Source organism: Prionailurus bengalensis, chromosome D1 (assembly GCF_016509475.1).
Source record: "Prionailurus bengalensis isolate Pbe53 chromosome D1, Fcat_Pben_1.1_paternal_pri, whole genome shotgun sequence".
Classification (NCBI taxonomy): Eukaryota; Metazoa; Chordata; class Mammalia; order Carnivora; family Felidae; genus Prionailurus; species Prionailurus bengalensis.
In genome coordinates, this window is record NC_057346.1 from 75,941,687 (window position 1) to 75,964,837 (window position 23,151).

The 23,151-nt window shown below is 45.0% G+C and overlaps 1 protein-coding gene across 24 annotated transcripts in view; it reads left to right on the forward strand.

Annotated features, from left to right (window-relative positions):
* NAV2 (neuron navigator 2) overlaps window positions 1-23,151 on the forward strand; it is a 739,922-nt gene that overhangs the window by 475,206 nt on the left and 241,565 nt on the right. For all 24 annotated transcript variants that reach the window (XR_006297427.1, XM_043580801.1, XM_043580796.1 and 21 more), the window contains one exon: window positions 6,188-6,240. Coding sequence is in view for 23 of the 24 variants with exons in the window: in XM_043580801.1 (XP_043436736.1) it covers window positions 6,188-6,240 (53 nt within the window). In the remaining variant the exon portion in view is untranslated. The remainder of the gene's footprint in view (window positions 1-6,187; window positions 6,241-23,151) is intronic.

The window sequence follows — 23,151 nt, forward strand, 5'->3', positions numbered from 1 at the left end:
TGGTCTCAAAGTGTCTCTCCGCTGATGGCTTATTATTGTATGGGGAAGGTATCCACACAGGGGAGTATCCAGGTGTCATGACCAGGAGATCAAAATTGTATCATTGGCAAGGGGTAGATGGATGTCCTGTGCTTGCTGATGTGATGCCCTGAGAAGAACATAACATCACTTATGTTGAATTCCAGTCAGGGATGGAAAGCCTGAAACTAATCATGAGGAATCTTAGACAAACTCCAATTGTAGAACTTTATTACCAAAAAAAAAAAAAAAAAAAAAAAAAGCCTATATTGTTCAAAACTATCACTTCTGTGAAGGCCAAAGGCTGAGAAATTGTTCCAATATAAAGGAGATTTAACAGCTGTGACAACTAAATGTGCTACTAGATCCTGATTAGGGGACTAAAATGCTATAAAGGACATTTTTAAGGCAGTTGGCACAATTGGAATGTTCTAATTGTACCATGAGATAGTATATATTTGCAAAGAACAAGGATGTTAGTTAAGTATAAGGGGCAAAGGACATGATCTATGTAGTCTAAAATGATTTCAGAAAAATATACACACATACATACATACAGAGGAGAGGGAGGGAGGAGATGAGAATGGATGGTATATGTGGATTTTCTGTACTATTCCTGTGACTTTTCTGTCAGCGTGAAGTTACTTCAAAGTAGAGAAAAGAACACATTGAAAAGAAGGCCCATCAGAGGCACCTGACTGGCTCTTGGTTTCGGCTCAGGTCATGATCTTGCATTTCATGAGTTCGAGCCCCACATCGGGCTCCACACTGACAGTGTGGAGCCTGCTCAGGATTTTGTCTCTCCCTTTCCCCATGCCCCTCTCCTGCTTGTGCTCATGGGTTGCACATGCACTCGCTCTCTCTCTCTCTCTCTCTCTCTCAAAACAAATTCGAAAAATGATAGATAAATAAGAGCAGGCCCATCAAAACTTACAAGCAGAGAGATGGTCCCTTTGAGAGGACAACCCCTATCTAGGCCGGGGAGTATAATACATAATGATTGAGGACCAGTGGTGCTGTGAGACCTGACCCATGATAGAGTATAGGGGGTAGAATCAAGGAAGGGTTCCTTGAGGACTTTACCTTTAAGCCAAGACCTCAAACTTGGAGTTAGCTAGGTGGAGCAGTCGGGAGGGCATTCCTGGCAGATGAAGAGTGTGCAGAGATGCTTGGGGGGTAGAGAGCCAAAGGGTCAACGAGGCAAAATCAGGCAGGCTGCCAGGCACAGGGCAGCGAATTCTGGGCTTCTGCCTTAGCACCGAGGATAGTGGTTGAAGAGTTAATTTTTCACAGCGGGGAGTGCCACGATCAGATGTGTGGCTTGAAGGGAACCCTGAAGTGTTAACCATAGACACTGCTTCTGAGTCTTCAGCTACCCCGGAGAGATCAATTCTAGAGTCCGTCTACCTATCCCAGGAGTTGGGTTTCTCGGGTAGTGGGAGGATTTGGAGCCCACGCTTTTATACCATCGTTTCTGCCCTTCAGGGAGCAATGGATCTTTCCCTCCTGCCTTTTGTGTCCTGCTTTCCGTGACCGAGGGTCCGGTCTCTGTTCAACCTCTTATTAGTGTGATTATCTTCTGGAGTCATGAGCTGCCCAAAGCCGGCAGTTGCCTGCCAGCCCATCACGGTGCCATCGCCATGAGTTATTAGAGAGGTTTACGAGGCCAGGATAAACAGCATGAATCAAGAGGGAGAGACAGGCCTCCCTCCTCCAGCTTACATTGCTGTCACTCAGGGAGAATGCCAGAAGGGGGTGGAAGGAGGGTAGGGGAAAAGGGGTGGGAGGCAGGGATGAAAGGAGAGAGAAGGAGGGAAATAGGATGAACAAAAGAGGATTGGAGAGAAGGAGGAAGCAAGGACAGAGGATAGGGGAAGAGATTTCCCATCAGAGGTGATGAGAGCTGATAGAAGCCCATTTTCCATCACCATTTGGGTGGCCTCTGAGCACAACCAGGAAATTCAGACAACACCTAGGATTGTGCCCTCTTTCCATTGATGACCTGCTACTGTTGTGTGTCTTTGGGTAAGTCCTCTGCCTTTCTGGGCAGCCAGTTTCTCTCTCTCCTGTTGGCCGGGCTGCCAGCTGCCCTGTGCATGGATGCATATGAAAAATGTTCTCATCCCTTCCAAAGAAGTCCGCTGGAAAGCAATGAGCTGATGCCACTCTCCTTACTTGAAAAGTGCACTGAAGCTTTCCAATTAATAACTTGTCACCTTGTGTGCAGGCAGGTTACCGCATTCATGGATTGAGAAGGTCTTGAACCTGCTAGAATACATAAATGGGCACTGGCACTTAGGGATGCTAGTTTGAATCGTAGTTGAAGACTTTGGGGACAAATGCCTTTGCTTCTTTGGTTATCTACTTTTGTGTTGCAGCCAAAGACCCCCTACCACAAGTTAACCAAGTTCTTCTTCCTTTTCAGCAGAATCAGAACTGCTGTTATTGCTCTGAGTATTTATGACAGTTATGGAAATTCTTGAGAATTTAAGCAAAGGAGAAGTATTTAAATTACATGAAATTGGGAACTAGGAGGTTCAAGATATTTTTTTGCATTTTTATTAAGCTTTTTGAGTTTGGGCTTAGGCATTTAGTTGATCTCTTCCCGCATATTCTTTAGAGTGGTCATCCATAGGCTCCACTCCATTGGTGTATTTCTAATGTTGTAAAGTGGCATTAAGCTCCTAGGAGCTGCAGTATTTGAATTCAGGCAGCACCTGACTGTGGTTTAGGTGACAGACTACAACAAGGAAGTAGAGTAACAATTAGACCAAGTCCTTTGGCATTTTTATCTGTGGATGGTATATAAAGAATCTTTAAAATGATTTCCTAAGATCGCAGTTATCCATCCTTTACTTGAATGAGCACTAATGACCTAATGCTGAACTGGGTATTGATCAGAATCTAATGACTTATGACTTTGGCCATCATGAGTATCCAATTGGAAGATACCTTGAGCGGCCTGGATTCTCAGAAGCCACGTATTTATTCTCCATTGTTGTATATCAAAACCCAGGGTCTGAGTGCAGGCCTGCCATAATTTCCCTTGTTTGAAGGCATGCCATTTATCCAGGATCTTTTTTTTTTTTCATCTTTAGTATGTGCCTCTGTATTGACAAGTGAAAAGACCATTGCCTCCGAATAGGCAGTAAAACTTTGATTCTTTGAAGCGTTCGGAATACTCATTCCTTAGCTCCTTTCAACAAATATTTGAGTTGGCTTCTGTGTGACCAGCACTGTCTTAAGCTCTGGGGTTACAATAGGAAGCAGATGATAAAGCTTGTTCTTCTGGAGCTGACATGCTAGTGACCTATTCTGACTGATTGTAATTCTGTCATTTTCTGGTGAACTAAAGAACAGATACCCATGAGTCATCCCATTCACTGGGCATTTCTTATGTGCTTTTTAAAGGCTTTATGGCACCTCTTTTGGGGGTAAGGGAAACGGGTAGAAAAGGCTTCCTAAAATGTCTATCCCACTGTTCTTAAAAGAGTTGGATTTCTGAAGATTGACATCTTCTAAGGTAGATCATAGAGTGGAGTATCTGTTAGCCTGAGCAAATTCTAAAGAAGGTGTAGATTAGGCTGAATGTATACTAACCAGACTATCTCCTAGGAATGAGATTTTTAAACAATTTTTTTTCTTTTAATTTATTGTCAAATTGGCTTCCATACAACACCCAGTGCCCATTCCCCATTTTCCCCTCTCCCCCACTTCTCCCTTAAACAATTTCTTGACACTAGCTTTATTTCTCCCTTCTTTCTCGAAGTAGAGGACACCAGAGGGGTGGGGGGGGGGAGTCCAATTGAGGTAATGCTGAGCTGTATTATGTATTAGATTCAGGAGTTCTAAAATTGGAGCTTGGGACACTTTGATTTGGTTATTCTTTTCAGATAGTTTTTAATATCTTTCCTCTTGATGGGGATTTTTGGCATCATATTCATTAAAATCTGACATGATTGTTTTTGAAATTTGATTGTGTAAGCACTTCTTGAGCCCCAAACACACAAATGTGAAAACCAAAATCTGTAGGTCTGCCAGGCTTTCAACAGCATAGCTGGTGGAGACCAGAAAAGGAGTTACACCTTAAATGATTCAGACCAAAACAGAGGAAGGTACACAGTGCTGAGAGAACACAGACTTGCATGTGCTTTCTTCTTCTAGGGGTGGGGACCCTAAGTAAAAGGACCAAAGGGACTGGGGAGGAAGCTTACAGGGGCTTCCCAGAGGCAGCAGAACCTCAGTGCTTGACTGTGGACTCCTAGCTGAGTTTGTGGGCTTAACTCAGATGGAGACTTCAGAAAGGAAATTCATATCTTACATACTTTACATAGATGGTATGTATTATTGGGTAAATGATAGCTGCCATTTGTAGGATACATACTGTGTGCTAGGCACTGCATGAAGTATTTTTCTGGCATCCTATAGTCTATCATAGCTCTTCCTCTAAAGCAGGTAGTATTAGCTCCATCCTATTAGATGGGGAACCTGTGGCCCAGAGAGGTTGAGGGACATGGCTGAGATCACACAGCTAAGAAGCTATAGATCTGAGATTCAAACGTGGAGGTATCTTTGCCTCCCAAAGCTAGTGCCCCAACCTCTACATATGTTGCTTTTATGTAGTGCTGCTGTGGCAAACTGAAACCCCCCTGCACCCACCATAGATAGCTTGGGCTGTGTCTTATAGGGATTCCTCCTTACTTCACTGTGGGAACCTGGGCCTTTCTTCCTTGTCACTGGGATTGACTTCCAGTTAATTTAACACAACCTCTTTCTCCCACTTCTCTAAATAGCCAGGTGCTATTATGACTTTAGGAGTGTGTTTCAGATCTAACCTGGACTCACTATGTGGCCTGGGATGCATCCCTTTTAAGTCTGGCTCTCTTATTTTCTCTGTGTGCTACCACTCTGGGAATAGGATTATTAGTAATCCTATTTGTATTAAGCAATATTAGCATTTCTGGCTAAAGATGAGGTGAGACGGCCAACAGACACATGAAAAGGTACTCAACTCGCCAGGGAAATGCAAATCAAAACCACAATGAGATCACCTCACACCTGTCAGAATGGTTAAAACCAACAACACCAGAAACAAGTGTTGGTGAGGATGTGGAGAAAAAGGAACCCTTGTGCACTATTGGTGGGAATGCAAACTGGTGCAGCCCAACTGCAAGACAGGATGGAGGTTCTTCAAAAAAATAAAAATAGAATTACCATACGATCCGGCACTACTGGGTATCTACCCAAAGACTACAAAAACACTAATTCAAAGGGATACATGCCCCCTTATGTTTATGGCATCATTATTTACAATAGCCAAACCATGGAAACAGCCCAAATCTTTATTGACAGATGCATGGATAAAGATGGACAAACACACAATGGAATATTATTCAGCCATAAAGAATGAAATCTTGCCATTTGCGACATGGGCTAGAGAATATAATGCGAAGTGAAAAAAATAAAAAAGACAAATCCCACATTATTCCACTCAGGTAGAATTTAGGAAACAAAAGGTAAAAAATGAGACAAAACCAAAAAATGGACTCAACTACAGAGAACAAACTGATGATTATCAGATGGGAGGTGGGCGGGGGATGGGGATTAAGGAGTGCACTTGTTGTGATGAGCACTGAGTCATGTACAGAACTGTTGAATCACTATACCGTACCCCTGAAACTATAATGCTGTATGTTAACTACACTGGAGTTAATTTTGTTTGAATTAAGTAAAAGGAAAGGATGAGGTAAGATACTTCATCTGTGCCTTTTGTCCCCAGGAGTGGAGTTCTAGCTGGACTGACCCACTCTGAACCGTCCTATCTTCTGTGGGGAGGTCGTAGCTGTCTAAGAGCCGAAAGCATAATCAGAGCTCTGTTTCCCAGTCTCCACACATTTCTGTGATGTCCCAGTGCTCCAAGACTGTCGTCAATGCAGTTGTCTCTGCTTTAGATGCCGACGACCTTGCCCCAGCTGTCCCTGGGGGACGGTGGCTGGATGAGTAAGTCCTGAAGCTTGCTAGCTGCGGCTCAGCGTTTCACATGCCTGCGCTGATTGGACAGACCCCAGGATGGGCCTTAGGACTTGGTTGGCCTCAAGCGTTCTGAACATCACTACTCAAGGTGTTGGGGATGATTGTTTATTTTTCTGACTTGTGTTTCCTTTTTCAGCCAATGAGAAGATTGAAGACATCAATGGCTGTCCCAAGAACAGATCACAAATGGTAAGTGGTACATGGCTGGTACATGGCTGTTTATATTAAGGAAGTAGCCCTTCCTCTCAATGATAGTGACCGTCTTGGAAACAGCCACACTGTAAGCTTTACTCTAAGGGATTATATTAATAAACTTAACAGCTATTTCCAAGCAGCCGTGTTCTGCTTCTCTCTGATATTTGTTGGCATTTACTAAAAAGTGGCCGTGATTTTTACAGAGAGTCTTAGGTCAGCATTTCACATTCCCTGTCTTTCTTGTAGAAACACATTATGCAGACCTGGTGCAAACCTACGCTTGTTGAGAATTTGGACTGTTGGGACTCAGTTCTGCTTTCTCAAAGACACACAGAGATTTCTGTTTGTGTATATGGTGCTAGGGCACAGATGAGGTCATGGCGTCTTGCTCAGAAATGGGGGCATGTGATCTGATTGCCTTCAAAGGTTGGAATGATGTGAAATCAGAACGGTGGCAGGAAAAGTGAAGTGTACGATACTATCCAGACAATTGTTAACGTGACCTTGACAAGGGATCTTCTCTCTGGTGTGATCTGCTTAAGCTCTGACATTAGAGCTGTTAAAAAAACAAAAACAAATGAGTCTTTTAACATCTGTTCTTGTTATGTGTCCTCATAATCTTTGAATTAAAATTCATGATCACTGTTGAGGTCAGAGCACGTTAAATTGCAGTGCTCTTAATACCTGGTTTTTCCCTTCATCGTGCTTTTCAGATGTGAATGTTGACACGAATTGTGTACATATCAGTTCGTTAAGATGATGGTCCTACCTGCTTGACATATGAAGGTGGCAATTTAAGGGCAACTTTTTTCTTTTTTTCTTTTTTTTTTTTTCCAGGACCTTAATTTGCTTTCAGAAATCTAAAACTAAAAAAAGGCATAATCTGTTTTTTCTGACCTCCCCCTACTCCCTTTGAGTTGACACAATTTGATAGTCTCATTCCAAAGTATAGCAAAGTGATTGGCGATCCTTGGTTTTACTTCTTAATTTTCAGGGTTGTTAATGCCAATGAGTCGGCCAGACAGACTTTTCGGTGACCTTTATTTTTTACTATAAAGAGGAGTGTGTGTGGTGTGATGGGAGTCATTTTTCAGTTTACGTTTTGAAACAAGTTTTCTGTTTGTTTTGGTTGGGGTTGTTTTTTTTTTTTTTTTTTTTTTTTTTTTTGTCCTTTCACTGGATATTTTTTTCTGTTGGTTTGCTCCAGAGAGCAACCACTCCTTACATAGGAAAGTCCCCATGCAGATCTCCCCTGGCCGCTTTGACTTTTGGAAAAGCTTGGCTGCTATTTTTGTTAGAGCTACTGCAGCTGTCTAGTATATTAATAATTGGGAAAACGTGGAAGATAGAAGACTTAATTTAGGGTAAGCATTTTACACATGCAGGTCCTCTCTTCGCACGAAAGAGAGGGAGTACTTTCCCCTGGGAAAGATACCGATGCATTTGTCCCAGCCCATTGTGATGCATGTGTAGACCTGGTATTTGAAGGCAATGAACCTTTTATTCTCTTTGGCACTTCTGTATTTTCTGCGCCTTCTGTGGGAGGTGTTAAAGTCCACTTTCAAGATTATAAAATAATATTGCCACCTCAGGTTCCGTGGTGCAAATTTAGCTCTCCATGCAAAATGTTATTTATAAATGCTACCATGGCACCGATGAAATTTTGTGGCTTCTCTAACTCTTTCAGCTGTGAAAGTATTGTTTTTTTTATGGCCTGTGTTTTTTTTTTTTTTTTTTGAACATAGGAATATAAAATCCTGTAATTGTCGGTGATAATTAGTTCCAGCGTAAGGGCGGGGAGGCAGACATGGTCTGGTGGTGAACGAAGCAGAGAATATTTCATACAGGATGTGAGTCCAGGAAAATGTGAAAACCGCCACCGCAATCATTCTGTTCTATAGGAAATGAGAAAGATGATAAAGACAACAGGGCTATTGTCATTTTCCCTACATCACGAACTGTGACAAATGCCTATGGCAGAAGCTCCCCTAGAGCACGCAGGAAGTGCTCCTTAGACCAGCATGGGTGGTGTTCCATCTACGAGGACCCCTGTGTGTGTGTGTGTGTGTGTGTGTGTGTGTGTGTGTGTGTGCGCGCGCACGCGCGCATCCGTATGGGCATACACAGAGTTAATGCATTTCTACTCATGGGAAGCATCCTTTGGGGATGTGGCACAGTGGTGAGCCACCACTTCTGGTTTCCTAGAAGGTCAGACTCCAAAGGAGGCTTTATTTAGGGCAGCCAGTGATAACAGATTTGGAGGAAACCGAGTGGGAAGCATGTGGGGAGCACCATGTTGGTAGAAGGGAGATGACCTACAGAGAGATGAGAACTTGGGCAGTGCACCTGCTCAGAGGGTAACTGCACCTCCCTGAAAATAATCAGCAGAGCTGATGTGCTCACTCCCTGAGAAAGTAGGGACTCTTCAGGGGCCTTGAGTAACGGAGCCAAAGAAAAACAATGATGTTTCAGAGCAGGAGGAATGAATGCTCTTCCAGTTTTTAAGGGTCAAGTTCAGTCCATCAGCTAATCTGGGGGTTGGGCCGAGAGCTTTGATTTTGGTGGGTAGGAGGCCCAGCCCCCTTGCTTCTGACCCACTAGGTTGCTGAGGAGCTCAGGTCTCAAACTCTTGCACCCCAGGCTCTGCTTCAAATGTCCTTTTCCAGGAGGATGGGGAAGTGAGAGCAGATGTCTGTGGCATATGGACTTGAAAATCCCAAGGGCACTGATGCACAGACATGATGGGTGTGGCATTGTCATTTGTAGCCTGCCAGTCAGCATTCACAGAGTGCCGACCAATGCCAGGCACTGGGGTGGGCCAAGTGAATGCTCAGGTGGGCAAGATGTGATCCCTGCCCTTAAGGAACCAGGAGACCAGAGAATAACAGTGCAGCTGTTTCCATAGACCTCTGTGCACGGCACAGTGGGGGCCCGTTCCATCTGAGGACAAGGGGAGGTTTAAGAATAACTTCTCGGGAGGGAGTCTGAAACGTAAGAGGGTGCACCACGGGGGAGTGATAGGTGGAAGAAGATTCACATCCCTGGGGCATCTCTTTACTAAAGGAGGTCCTGGACTCTTGCAAAGGGAAGGTTTTGCAACATTTGTTGATGATCCTGCTGCAGTGCCATAAGCTGTCTCTGGTGAGACCCCTCTTCTGAGGTGAGGAGTGGGGCACGGAAGAGCCAGAGTACAACACACCCCATGGGCATGGACGGGTCCATGGGACGGGTCCACATTCATCATCACTACCCAGATCACCGCATTTTGGGAGGGCAATTCCTGTTGGATCCTGGAGTGAAATTTAAAAAACCACAGCAACAAAAAGTTTATTTTTGAGAGCGAGCATGCAAGCAGAGGAGGGGCAGAGAGACAGGGGGGCAGAGGATCCAAAGTGGGCACGGACAGCAGCAAGCCCGATGCAGGCGTCAAACCCACGAACCGAACCATGAGATCGTGACCTGAGCTGAAGTCAGATGCTTAACTGATGTGAGCCACCCAGGTGCCCCCTGGAGTGAAGTTCTTTAAAGGGAAATACCCATGGTCATCCAGCCTTGTGGAGGGAAGTTCAATCATGGGATCTGGGAGGTGAGAACCCTACCTGGTGGGAAATGGTCGTCCATGATTTTAATATCAGCACTAACTTGTATCTGCACAGTGCTGTGAGGTTTGTGAGACCGTTCATACTTACGGGCACATCCTGTCCTCCCAACTCTGCTGTGGGCCTGCACAACATGCCCCCCTTTCTGGTGAAGAGAATGAAGTGCCAGGTGGTGAAAGGCTGTGCCCAGGAAGAGGCAGAGCCGGGACCGTCGGCATATACTGTCACTCTCTCCTAGGCCTCCTAGGACGAGACCGTGACTGTGACAAGACAGGCACGGCAGGGACTTCCCTTTCCCTAGCAAGCTGGCCTCAGCTTGTGTTGAAGGATTTCTTTGCCCGGTTTCAGGCTGACCTAGACACCGTGGGGGCCGCGTCCTTGGAGACGGAGCCGTGGAAACATTCCCACCCCCTTTCACCCACCAGTCCATCCATTTGGCCCTTAAATAAGTTTGTGTGTGTGCGTCAGAGGCCGGTAAAATGTTTTGTCTGTTGAGCATTGCCATGGCAACCCAGAGGCATCTTTTTGGCTTTCAAGCGGTGAGTTCAGCAGAGTTCTGCATTAGTTTGGAAGGAGAAACCTTGCCTGGAGCCTGGCCCGAGGGCACTGCCTGCCTCCTCGAACCTGAATCCTGTACTCCAAGACAGGGCCTCACTTTGGAGCCTTGGAATGGCTGCCACAGGGAGTGGTTTTCTTTTTTAATCATTATTATCTTACGTGGCTTGACTTTCTCTTGTCGGTTAGGAGAGGTGAAAGTTAGCAAGGCCTGCTGGCCCTTTCAGCGGAAAGCCCCAGGCCTGTTTACCCCTCTGGCTGCTGATCTCAGGCCCGGGGTCATCTGGGGGCTTCCAGCCCACAGCCTCCTCCTGAGCTCTCAGGGAGGGCTCTGCCTTCTTCACTTAATGCTTCTAGACTGAGGGCCGGCCGGGCTTGGGAACCAGACAGGCCAAGTTCGAGCTCCTTCTCTGCTGTTCTGTGGCCTTGAGCTCACTAGTGAACCTTTTTGAAGGCTCTATTCCTGCTCTGTAAAGTGGGGTTGATAATACGTCCCTCAAAACGTTTTTGCAGTACTAATGAGGTGGTAAAAGAGACGATAATGGAGAATACTGATCACCATGATAAAATACAGCTGGAGCCTGTAAAGTGTCAGCCTTGTGCCAGGTGCCTTGCTAAGTGCTGCCCAGCCGTCCTCTCCCTCCATCCTCCCAATAGCCCTTGCAGGTAGGTGATCTTACCCTCATGCTCCTCGCCTATGAGCAGCACTCAGAACATGGTAGTTTCTCTGGTGATGATTTGTGCATGTAGTTCATGTGTTGGAAACATGGAGTCCTCTGGAAATCTGAGGAAAGCTAGGGCTCCCTCCTTCCCAGATTGCACACACCCCAGAATTTTGCATATGGCCTGAGCAGATTGTAGATCCCAGAGGCTGGCCTACGTGCCCCCTAGGGCTCCACAAACCCAAACTTCAGTGCTCCTGCTGCTTTGGGCACAGCTCTGCACCCCACCCTGTCCTTCAGGGGTCTCCTTGGAAATGGTAGCCCTGAGTTCCCAAGACCGTAGGAGTTAGCACATAGACACAGAGAAGGACTGGGCAGTAGTTTTCAAACTTCCATTGCGTGAGCAGAATTCCTTTTTTTCCCCTCCCCCCAAAAATCGTACATGGGACTGTGGCTTTTCAAGGTCTTTTTGTTGTTGTTGTTCTACATTACTGACCTAGGAAGCAGAGTTGGAGCTTGAACCCAAGTCTGTCTAGTTGTGGTGTTGGCTTCTGTGGCAGAGAAGGGGTGTAATAAAAAGTCTGCACCTCCCAATCCCTGCTCTTATTTTTCACGTGTGCATACGGCAGAATCATCAGAAGGGAAGAGCTGGAGTATTTCTGGAAAGGGCCTGAGTTGACCTGTTGATGAATCCGTAAGAGCTGAAAAAGGAGTAGGGGCCCCTAGTGAGAGGCAGCCCGTTAAGATGGCGTTGGGGAGCCCTGGCGCCAGGTACCTCCCACTGCGTTCTCCACAGAGCTTCCTGGGCCATGGGAAGGCCATCTGCAACAGAATCGGGTTTCCAGGCCCAGTGACCTTGAGCCCTCCTAACAGCTGAGAGAAAACAGGCCACATGCCTAGGGAGTGTCTGAGCTCCTTGGGCAGCTGAGTTGCCTCTTCCCCGGGCCCCGGGCCTATTTTTACACCACCCTAAGGGCACACACATGTTACAGAACCAAGAAGGAATGAAGAAAAGTCTACAGGCCACTTAAAATTTAAAGCAAAGTGGAAAGAGTTCAGGGCCAAGGTTAGTAGGTGGCATCCACCACTTCACTCAGTGGTACTGTTCTGGCCAGCAGTCTCTTTCAATGTGGAGGCAACTTCCGGGTGTCTGTCTCTGTCTCTGTCTCTCTCTCTCTCTCTCTCTCTCTCTCTCTGCCTCTTTGGTCACACCTCTGTTTAAACCCTCCTTGGCTACTCCTTTCCCCTTCCGTACTCTGAAGCACACAATGGAAAGTCTTTCACAATCGAGTTAGCAGCGTTTCTTGCCACTCGGCCACTCATCCTCTACGTCCCAGGCATACTGGAACTTGAGGTGCCCACAGAGAGACTGTGCCCTCCTGTCTTTGTACTTACCACATGCTCTCCAGACTGCCTGGAAGATCTGATGCCTGTCCCACCTGGATCAGGTAACCTTTAACCTTCAGGTCAATCGTTATCTCAAGGAGTTGAGATCTATTAGATGTCTGATGGCTTGGGTGTCCCCAGGTACCTGCGTTTCTCATTACTCTCCCTTGTGGTTGAATTATCTTCTTGAAGGAGATGCCATGTCTTTCACTTGAGTATCCTAACTTAGGATGTACTTAGATGACTGGCGTCTAGTAGGCGTTTAATAAACGTTAAATGGACGGACGGATGGATGGAAAGACTAAGAAGGGAGCTGGCCTGGACTTGTCCATGTGACTGAAGGGTTGTAACATTCCACTCTTCATCCTTGTCTACAGCTGAGCAGCCATGTGGGTATTAGAAGTTTTCCAGCATTACCCTAGAAGTATCTTTCCTTCTCAATTCCTTTTTTTTTTCTCAGTTTATCCATAGGACATTGCAGTTAACTTTTAGTTTATTAAGTTCATTTATGTTGCTTGAGGTAAGCATTTTTAGGTGTCCTTATGACCAGAAATTTAAAAAAAAAAAAAAAGTAAGTGCTTTACATATTTTAACTCCTTTTATTTTGCTAGAATGGGAAATAGATTTTGTCATTCCATTAAATGGCTTGGAGAACTTAGACCCTGATGCTGCGCTCTGCCAGAAGCTAAGTGTGAGTCATGTTAAAGAACCTCTCCTTGGGGCGCCTGGGTGGCTCAGTCTGTTAAGCGTCTGACTTCGGCTCAGGTCATGATCTCACGGTTTGTGAGTTCGAGCCGTGCGTCGGGCTCTGTGCTGACAGCTCGAGCCTGGAGCCTGCTTCGGATTCTGTGTCTCCCTCTCTCTCTGCCCCTCCCCTGCTCATGCTCTGTCTCAAAAATAAATAAAAACATTAAAAAAAAATGTTTTTTTTAAAAGAACGTCTCCTTCTTTTCCACTTGTGCTGTAGAGCCTGGGGTTATGGCCCTTGTCCTGGATTCTGTGTTCTTACGTGATTAGAATAGCAAACATCTATATACCTATGACTGGGCAATGTCTTAGACCTCTGAATTGATGGATTTTAGCTCCATAAAACCCTATGAGAGCAGTTACCTTTATTCTCACTTCACAGATAAAGAAACAGAGATTTAGTAGTGTGCATGAGGTCACATAACTAATAAGTGACAAGCTGGGGCTTGAACTCTGGAAGCCTGACTCTAGAGTCTGTTTCCTTAACTGTTAGTCTATTCTGCATATAAGGAAATTGAAGTAGAAAAAATGGAATGTGACATGGAGGTACAAAGATTATATTTGTAATACTCGCACTTGTGTAGGTCTAGATGGAGCCTGGAGATGAGGCCTTCCATCTTGGGAAGGAGATTTGGTTTGAAGAATAAGAAGACTGGAATCAGGCAGACTTGGGTCTCCCATCCCAAGGCATGTGTGCTGGGCAAGTTACTAAATCTGAGCCTTTCTCATCTGTGAAAGTGGGGTTATGATGGAAGCTGCCCCCTAGGGTTGCTGCCAGGGATGGATGAGCAATGGGATGATGATCATCTGGCATCGTCCTGGCTCGTGGAGAGAGCACGTCTCATGTCCGTTCCCTTGCCCGCTTACAGGTCCTGTATATCCTAACTATTGTGCATTGAAATGTTTTTTCATACTCCAAGTAGGCACCCAATATGGTAGGGTGAACAGTGGACCCCCAAAGATGTCCACGTATTAATCTTCAGAACCTGTGAATATGCTAGGTTACATAACAAAAGGGACTTTGCAGGTGTGATTAAGGTAAGGGTTTTGAGACTGGAAAATCATCCTGGATCATCTGGGCAGGCCCGGTGTGGTCACCAGAATCCTTCTAAGAGGGTGGCAAGAAGGTGAGCAAGGACATTTAACTATGGGAGCAGAGGGAGAGTGGGGGACGAGAGATTGGAAGATGCTATTCTCTGTCTTTGAAGACGGAAGAAGGGGCTATGAACCACGGCCTGCAGGTCTCCACTAGCAGCTAGAAAAGAGGACGAAATAAATTCTCCCCTAGAACCTCCAGAGTGGATACAGCCAGCCGACTCCTTGATTTTCAAGCTCACCGAGAATGATTTTCCTCTGAAATTATAAGATAATTTTAGGCTGCTTTAAGCCACTAAATTTTGGTCACCTGTTGAAGCACCAGTATGAAACCAATACTCTCTGGGAACCAACCAAAATATTTCTTGCTATATTGGACAGTAAGCTATTTGGGTTGCTAGCAGAGGCTCATTTTGCTACTGCAAGCTCCTTGGATTTCTGAGTTGGCTGGAAGTCGCTTCCATTGTTAGAACACTTCAGAATAGAGTTTTCCACATTTGTACTGAGTTTACATCAGGTCATTCTAGGGAATTATGGGGAGAACAGCCCCACATTTCATTTTCAGTACTGCACGTCCTTGTTGTGGGTCACTTCAGACACTAAGCTGTCATGGGAGCCAGAAGTGCCAGTTAGAAGTTGGGCTTCAGGTATCCTGACCTCTTTGTGGACCTATACTTATGTATAGGTATTTGTGTTCTTCAACTAATGCACGTTTGTCTTGTAACTAATAGCACATTTAAATAAATTTTGAGGTCTTTGTCACATTTTGTTATTTAATGACATCAAAACTTTATAATACATATGGTGTTTTTCATCTTTTAGTTCAATAAAAATCTGCGTATTCTCGGCACCTGGCATGGTGCTAGGTACATTGGAAGTGCTCAGCCTGTGTTTCTTAGATGAGTGAGCTCAACAAATAATGGCCCAACGGTCCAACAACTTCCCAGAGAGTGGGGGTGATGTTATACATCAAATTCTAATACGTCAAATATGCAATATGGATTTTGTATTTTTAAATGCTGTAAAGAAACTTGAGTTGTCCTAAGAAATTCTCTCAAATCTCTCACAGTTTTCTATTTTCACTTCATGATAAAGGTGTGTGGAAAAGACACCATTATAGCAGATTATTTTCATCAATAAGGGAAGTAGTGTTTGGTTTGGCAAAACCTCCTAGGGCGGTGCTGCTCCAGCCTTAGTGTGCATGAGAATCACCTGGAGTGCTTGTTAAAACAGTACAGGGTCCTACTCCCAGAGTTTCTGATTCAGGACTTCTGGGGTGGAGCTGGAGTATTTGCATTTTTAACAAGCTTCTTGGGTGATGCTGATGCTGCTTGCCTGGTGACCACACTTTGCCAACGCTGTCTTCAAGCCAAGTACAAAATGTCTCTTGGGCTCTGCCCGTGCAAACATGCATTTAAACATAAATGAGTTTGCAGAGTTGTTTAAAATTTAAAAAATTAAGAGTATCTCTATAGGGTTTATTGAAATGTAAATATTTTGAATGAGCCAGTCAGTTGGCTTTTTTTGGAAAGGTTAAGCTGCTGTAGACATCCTCTTGTCTGAGCACTGTAGTAAGCTCTGCATGGATAAGATCTGAATCGTGCACGTGGCTGTGGTCTTGGAGCCTTCAAGTGCGTTCTCTACTACCTCTTCTAGCTCACTTAACCTGTGTGACCCTTGGTTTCCTCTATTGCAAAATTGAAGCAATAATCCTTTAGCACATTGTACTCTACTGCCAATGTCCAAGTAGACATTAACTTCTTTGAGGGCACTGTTACATCTGTCCACCTGTCCCCATCACCTGGCACTGGTAGATGCTTTGTGAATATTTACTTAAGAAATTCTCAGCACAGCCTTAGGACTGAGGCACTATGAGTGGCAAACATGGAGCTCGGTAAGGTTGAAGAACTTAGCAAATATGAGGGTAAGTGAAGGAAGAATAGCTACACATCTTTTTGAGCTGAGAGGGAAATCGGATGGTAATTTATAACCATGTAGACTGTGGTTTATATAACAGCCATCTGGGCCTCATGCTTGGATCCACCTCCCTGCATATGTCTTTGTGGAGTTCTTCTCTTTCAGCATCATGTCAAAAGAGTGTTTTTGTATGTGTTTGTTTTTTGTTTTTAAATTTTTCCATGAAGCAGAGCTTAGCAAAGAATTCCTGTTTGCATTCTGTTAAAGCACAGTTAGCCTATGACATTTGCATATTGGGAGCCAGTCAGTAGGTGTGCTCACTTCAGCAAAGGGAGGTGGATGGATGCCAATCTGAGGTCAGGCCCCAGAAGACCTTTTATTTATTTTTTAAATGTTTGTTTATTTTGAGAGAGAAAGCACAAACAGAGGTGGGACAGAGACCGTCCCAAGCAGGCTCCATGCTCAGCCCAACACAGGGCTTAAATCCACAAACCGTGAGATCATGATCTAAACCAAAATCAAGAGATGCACGTTTAACCGAGTCACCCAGTGCCCCGAGAAGGCCTTTTGCAACAAAAATAAAAACCAAATAGATGCTATTAGTTAGTTGAAAATCCATGTACTTCATAAAAACTGATCTTCTAGCTTTTTCTTTTTCTTTTTTTCTTGTTTTTAAAGAAAAGATAAGATGATCTGCCAGTGCTGGGTTGGCACTCCCTAGGCCCAAGTTAGCTAAAACTGGGTAGCAGCTGCCGCTTTTAGATGGTTAGGGGCTGCATTTGTCCTACTCCCCACCATTCTCTATTGTCATAAAACCAGCTTTTGTTATTTGTTACCTGTTTGCCCCCTGCACACATTTGAGGTTTGTGACCCCCAAATTGTCCTGTTCTTACAAGTGTCATGAACTTGCTCAGGGATCCTAAGCACTGGCATATGGTGGTTTGAAAGAGCCCTGTTGGGAGAGCATTTGTACTTCAAAATGATGCTCATAAATGCTTATATTGTATTAATTTCTGCTCCTAAAGAGTTCCATCAGTATAAAAACATAAATGTCTCCGGCAAAACATGTAGAAAAGAATATGGGAAAAGTCAGCTCCTTCCTCTGTGAAGTGTCCTTCGTCCTTTTGATGTGAAGATGAGATTTCATTCAAAGGGATTGCCTGCCTGGTCTCCTGGTCAGCTGGAGTCCCAGGGTAGGGAAGGTGACTGGAGTGGTCAAGAGCGATAGTAAAGCTCCTGCCATTTGGTTGTTAATATTCCGTGTTTGTAGAGGGCCTCTTAGATCCCTTTCCATTAAGTGTTCAAATTCTAACTCTGCCGTTTAATGACCGCAGTTTTAGGAAGGCACTTAAGCCCCTTGTGCCTCCATTTCCCCATCTGGAAAATGGCAATAGTAGCTACCTCATCTAGTGGTGAAAATGAACTGAAATAATAATGTATGGAAAAGAATTTATCCCAGTGTTTTGTGTTTTCTAAGAGTGTAAATATTAGTTTCTTGGAAGGCCTCTGTAAGGCTTTCAAGAAAGGGATAATTATCCCCATTTTTCTGAAAAGAAAACTGGGACTCAGGGAAATCAAGGACCTTGCCCCAAAATAGCCAAGGAGCTGAGAAATCCAGACTTCCCCTCTGGTCCCGTGAAATCCCTAATTCCTCTCTCGGAAGGTAAAACTTCCTCTTAGTAATGGCTCCAGTTACCGTGTAGATGACATTTGGACGGGAGCTTTTCCTATGGAGGGGATGGGGGCAGGTGACAAAATCCCCTCATTCTCACACTTTGCCCTGAAGGAGCAGGAAGACAGAGAACATGCAATCAGGATTCTCTTCACTATTGTGAAGGATAACTAGTTACCTTTTCTGGGAGGTTTTGAGAGGAAACCAACTCGGAATTAAAGCCTTTCCTGGGGCCTATTCTGGTTCTCTGTGGGAATCCTACAGAGGAAGCCCTAACTAAAACAGAAGGCCTTTTAAGGGTTAGCCTGAGGATGGGGCATTTCTTTTGACTTGATTTTTTTCCCCTCTCTGTCTTGTGAGACCTTTTTCACAGAGACTTGAAGAGGTTTTATTCTGAGTTTAAGATGTACTAATAGTTTACTTATGAATAGCTCTCAAGCGCTCCATTTTTATGGCGACCCAACAGCTTAAATTTCACCTTTAGGAGGAGGCTATCTTCCTAATAATATAGGTAAAATTACATTTTATTAAGTGGCCAATATTTAATCATTTTTACCTCCAAAAAATTGCAACCTTGCTCGACTGAATACTTGACAAGGACAGAAATAGTAACAGAGATTAGCATTATATGACACGTTAAAAATTGTCACTATTTCTTCCCAGGTGCATTAGATATCTTATAGCCTTGGAAAGCTCAAGGATATCCTGAAATAGAGACCTTCCTGGTCTAGCTTGTTCTCCTCTTCCAGTGGAATTCGTGCCTCCGACATGCTGCCTGTGGCAGGAAACAGAGTTGAGGATTATTTTCATTATTAATAATGTTCTTAATTACTTTTGATATCCTATGTTTTCTGATGGGTTGTCATGTAGCTCTTTGCTCAGATCCGTCACATCTAGTTTCTTGGTATATTTTGTGTACTACTTGCAAGATCTCCCAAATTCTATATTAATCATCACCAGTGGTCTAGAATTCAGGCTCTGCTCCATAGCCATACCTGCTAACAGCTCTTTGAACTTAAAAAAAAAAAAAAAAAAAAAAAAGATTGACGTCCTATATATGAAAGGTGCTAATAGTGTGCCTGGCATATAATAATGACCCACTAATTGCTAGTAGCATCTGGAATTGGAGTGGAAAGGGAAGGGCAATTTTTGAATTCCATCTCCTGCAGAAATGAACACTGCAGGGTGATATGTACAGGCACAGGATGACAGCAGGTGCCTTCATGCCAGCCGTCACCAGTGGGAGGGCAGAGTCTTACAGGATTGAGTATTGAGGCATTCTGCTTGGCTTTGCTTTCCAGGTTAGTGATGCTGCCAGGGTGTTTTGCACTTGTGTGCCGGTTATCCTTGGAATTGCAGGGTTGACGTCCACAGACAGACCGTTCATGGGCAGCCTGGAAGGACCATAGCTACAGATGATGGTAAATCAGCTGAAGCACAAAACTGCATTCAGAGGCTGCTATGAGGGACCTGGCCACCAAACCGGGGAGCAAGTTTAACTCTTGGCCTTCATCTGCAAATGATTCCCGTTACCCTGTTCCTTTCTATGTATTTGCTTTGTGGGTAAAATGATCTGTTCTAGTGGTATTGCCAAAGTGGAGGGTTTGCTGCCCTTGTGGAGTATATCAAAGATCTGCTGTTTTGTTTTCTATTGCGTTTATACTCTGTCTCTTGAAGACCTTGTGGTGGTTTATGGGTTTCAGGATGTAAATATGACAAAGCTACAGAAAGAACCAGGCTAAAAAGAGCACAGTGAGTCAGTGTCAGGCTTTTGAGTTGGTGAGCTGATAAGTGTAAGCTAACCCTTACCTCGTTGGCGACCTCTGTTGAGTGGGGAGTCTGCTCTTGTGTGCGCTGTGTTTGCTGCGTGAGGAAGGACCACGCTGGCTTGTCACTTCTGTTTCCCCTTCCTCTAGAGCAGAGGCTGCAAGAGAGTAAATAGTCGTTATTCATCAAGGAATGAATGAGGCGACCAAGTTTTAGTTAGCTCCTGGGTAGAATTCTCTAGCAAGTATCCACAGTAGCACTCTTCTCTGTTGGTTCAAGAGGCAGCCACGCATTTGGGGTCCAGAAAGCAGGATTTTCTTGTTTAGGTTGGCGTCTGGGTTTGTCCCCTTCTCTGTAGGAAAAGCCAGGGTTTTCTGTGAAAAGTACTTGCTCCTTCTTAACGGAACTATTGGTCTGCTGTCTTAGGGTTTTTTATGTCACTTAGTAAAGGATAAAGGAGACTTTGACCAGAAATCTTTCGGGACGGGAAGTACTAATTCTAACAGGGTCAAAATGGATTCTAGCTACAAGGAACCCACTCGTAGAGAGGCCATACTAGCATCATGCACTTTAGCGAGCTTCAGGGCATCTCACTACTCCCGAGTGATCCCTTTCAGGAGATGGCCAGTGATCTATAATATTCTGCCATTACGGAAGAGTATGAAGAAAGAGTCTTTTGAAGCTCTGGCTATATGAACTTCCAGACCCTTGGTCGAGGTCAGCCTATCTATGCCTCAGCATCTCTGTTGAGATAGTTACCCACCTTCCCATGTTCTCGAGGAGGAATTTGAAGCTTGAAGCAGTTAGTAATTTTGCTAGAGTCTTGTGGGTAGTCTGAGAGAGAGCCAGAATCCAGCGGGGAGAAGCCCAGAGTCTGTATTCTTCCAACAGATTATGGTCCTCTAATAATTGTGATGGGATACAGGTACCCGTGGGAGACGTAACCCATGGGAAGACGGCAGCAATCCCTCTGCCCTGTTGTGAATTAGTTTACCGCTGTCTTTTTAGAGTGAGCTTGCTGAGACCTAGGCCCGACATCAGGTGATAGAGAGGACCCAGAGTCTCCGTCTGGGCTTGAGGGGAAAGTCAGGAGCAAACGGAAGGCAGCCCAGGTAATAAGCTTGTCGAACTCTCTGCTTTGTCAGGGGCCAGCTCTACACATAGCCATGGGCATGTCATAGCCTTAGAAGTATAGTACAGGGATGTCCTGTCAAAAATGACAACACTGTAACAAAAACTGCTAGTTATGGGGCACTTAGGAAGCACCACGTATATATCCTCCACCACCCTGTGCAATGGGTGTTCCAATGCTCATTCCACAGATCAGACCATGGAGGTAACTTAGTGGAGATCAGGGGCAGAATCAGGATTTGAGGCCAGGTTTGTCTGACTCAAAAACCTGGGATACATACCTGAATGCCACTCCTTAGCCCTAATCACTTCCCTCTAGCATTTGGGCCCAGCTCCTAACTTGGAGGTGCTTAGGCTCCTCCCTTTGGGGAGTATTAGGAAGTTAGGCCACATTCCTCTGAAACCAGAGCAGGGAAAATGGTGTTGGCAATGGCGTGCTAGATAAACGCACCCAGGGGCATCTGTGCGCCTTTCTGACCATGCCGATGCCCAGAGGACTTCCCCCTCATCCCTACAGAGTTCAGCTGTAGGTGTTTTTTTTATGGGAGCCTCCAGAGTAAGGACTGATTTCCAGAATTTGAGCTATACCTCCCTTTCCAGATTTCTCTTTGTCTCGAGGGAAAAATCGAGAAGTCAGAGTGTAATAGGAAAATGAAATAGTCTAAGCATTTGGAAGCAAAGTAGAAAAAGATAATCACTGGAGGAGTTTGAGATTCTTGTTTTCGATTGTTGTTTCTCCTTGAAAGGATTTTTTGTATCCATATGGACTTAGCCATGTGCCTTAACAGCAGAGACTCCTATAAAGTTTTTTTTTTTTTTTTAAGGAATTCTTGACAACATCTCAGCTGAAGTTATAAATATCATATACGATAAGGTGGATAACATTGCCAAATTAAAGGAAGGAGCTGGGCAAAGCACTAGCAAGAACAGACCTAGGAACCAAAGCCCCATCCAGCTCCCAAGTCCCACATTCTTCAGCTGTTTGAAAGGCACCAAGAAAGCGAGAGCTGGTATGAATGTCCAAAGCTGGGACACAGGACGTGGAACCCCTCGTGCTACTGGGCTAGGATGGCTTCTTGCATCAGCCAAGCTAGCCACAGCTTGTGGCACTCACAAGGGGAGATGCTCTTGAATATCTCTCCACCTGAGATAATTCGAAGTACCACCATACATGACTCCCATTTCTGGGGTCTCCTAAAATGATAACTATAATGTCTAGGCCCCACCAGCTCTGTCTCACGGGATTGTGTCTCCAGGACCACATTGTGGCCCACGAGCCTTGTGATCATGGGATGATGCTGGGCTCCAACACTGATGGAGGTGTCCAAAAAAAAAAAAAAGTTCAGCTGGACAGATCCTGCATCAGGCCACGGCCTAGGAACAGAGGCAAGAGACACCACAGATGAGATGGGCATTTAGGAGAGTGTTTCCCCAAAGTTCATTTTGCTTTTTGATTTGGTTTCACGGTTGGATTTCTTTTTTTTTTTTCCTTCCTCTTTTCTATTTTTATTTTTGGAAAGGGGCAGAGGAGGGAGTGTCAGAAAGGCACGGAGGCCTGTTGGATAGGAAGCAGACCTTCCTAGGACATGTGACCACAGATGCTGACCTTCCCTTCCCATCCCTCCCTGTCTCCATGCCCAGCCCGGATGTCACTGGAGCCCCCACATCAAGGATGCTGCTTGAGCCATCCCTGACACAAAATAGCCCATCTTCAAGCTTTCAGATCAGAAGGGCTTGGTCTGGCTGCTGTTGCCCTGGTAATGGTTGGGGAGGTGACATGGTTCAAGGCTTCCCTAACACCTAGGAGGACCTCTGCCTTCTCTCTCCTGTCAGCTCTTGAATGTGGCCCCATGTGGCCGGCCCTCTGCTCTTGCTCAGTGTCCTGTCTCTTAGCTCTTGTCCTCTGCCACCTGGCTGCCAGCCATGTCAGCTCCCTTTTGGTTGCCAGAACGTGGTATGCTGCATCCTGCCTGGAAGCTTTTGAGTCTTAGATTCGCTAGGTGTAGTGTGGTTTTTCTCCCCGCTCTGTGTCCAGCTAACTCAGGTCTCCGCTCAAATTTCCCATCAGTCAACAAAATCGTCCTGAATATCTGCGATGGGGTCCTCACTGTTCTGGGTGCCTGGGGCGACATCAGTGAATAGACCAACAAAAAGTCCTGTCTCTGAACCTACATGCTGTCTCTTCCTTGAGAAATTTTTACCTACCTACCATGCCCCTGGCTAGATCCGGTCTTCTGTACATGATAGATGTTGTCTATACTTACTTGTGCATTGACTTAGTGCCTAGTGCCCTACACTAAACTTTAGGTTCTTTTGAGGTCAGGGATTATTCACCACTGTATACACAGTACCGCACATTGCCTGACATCCAGTA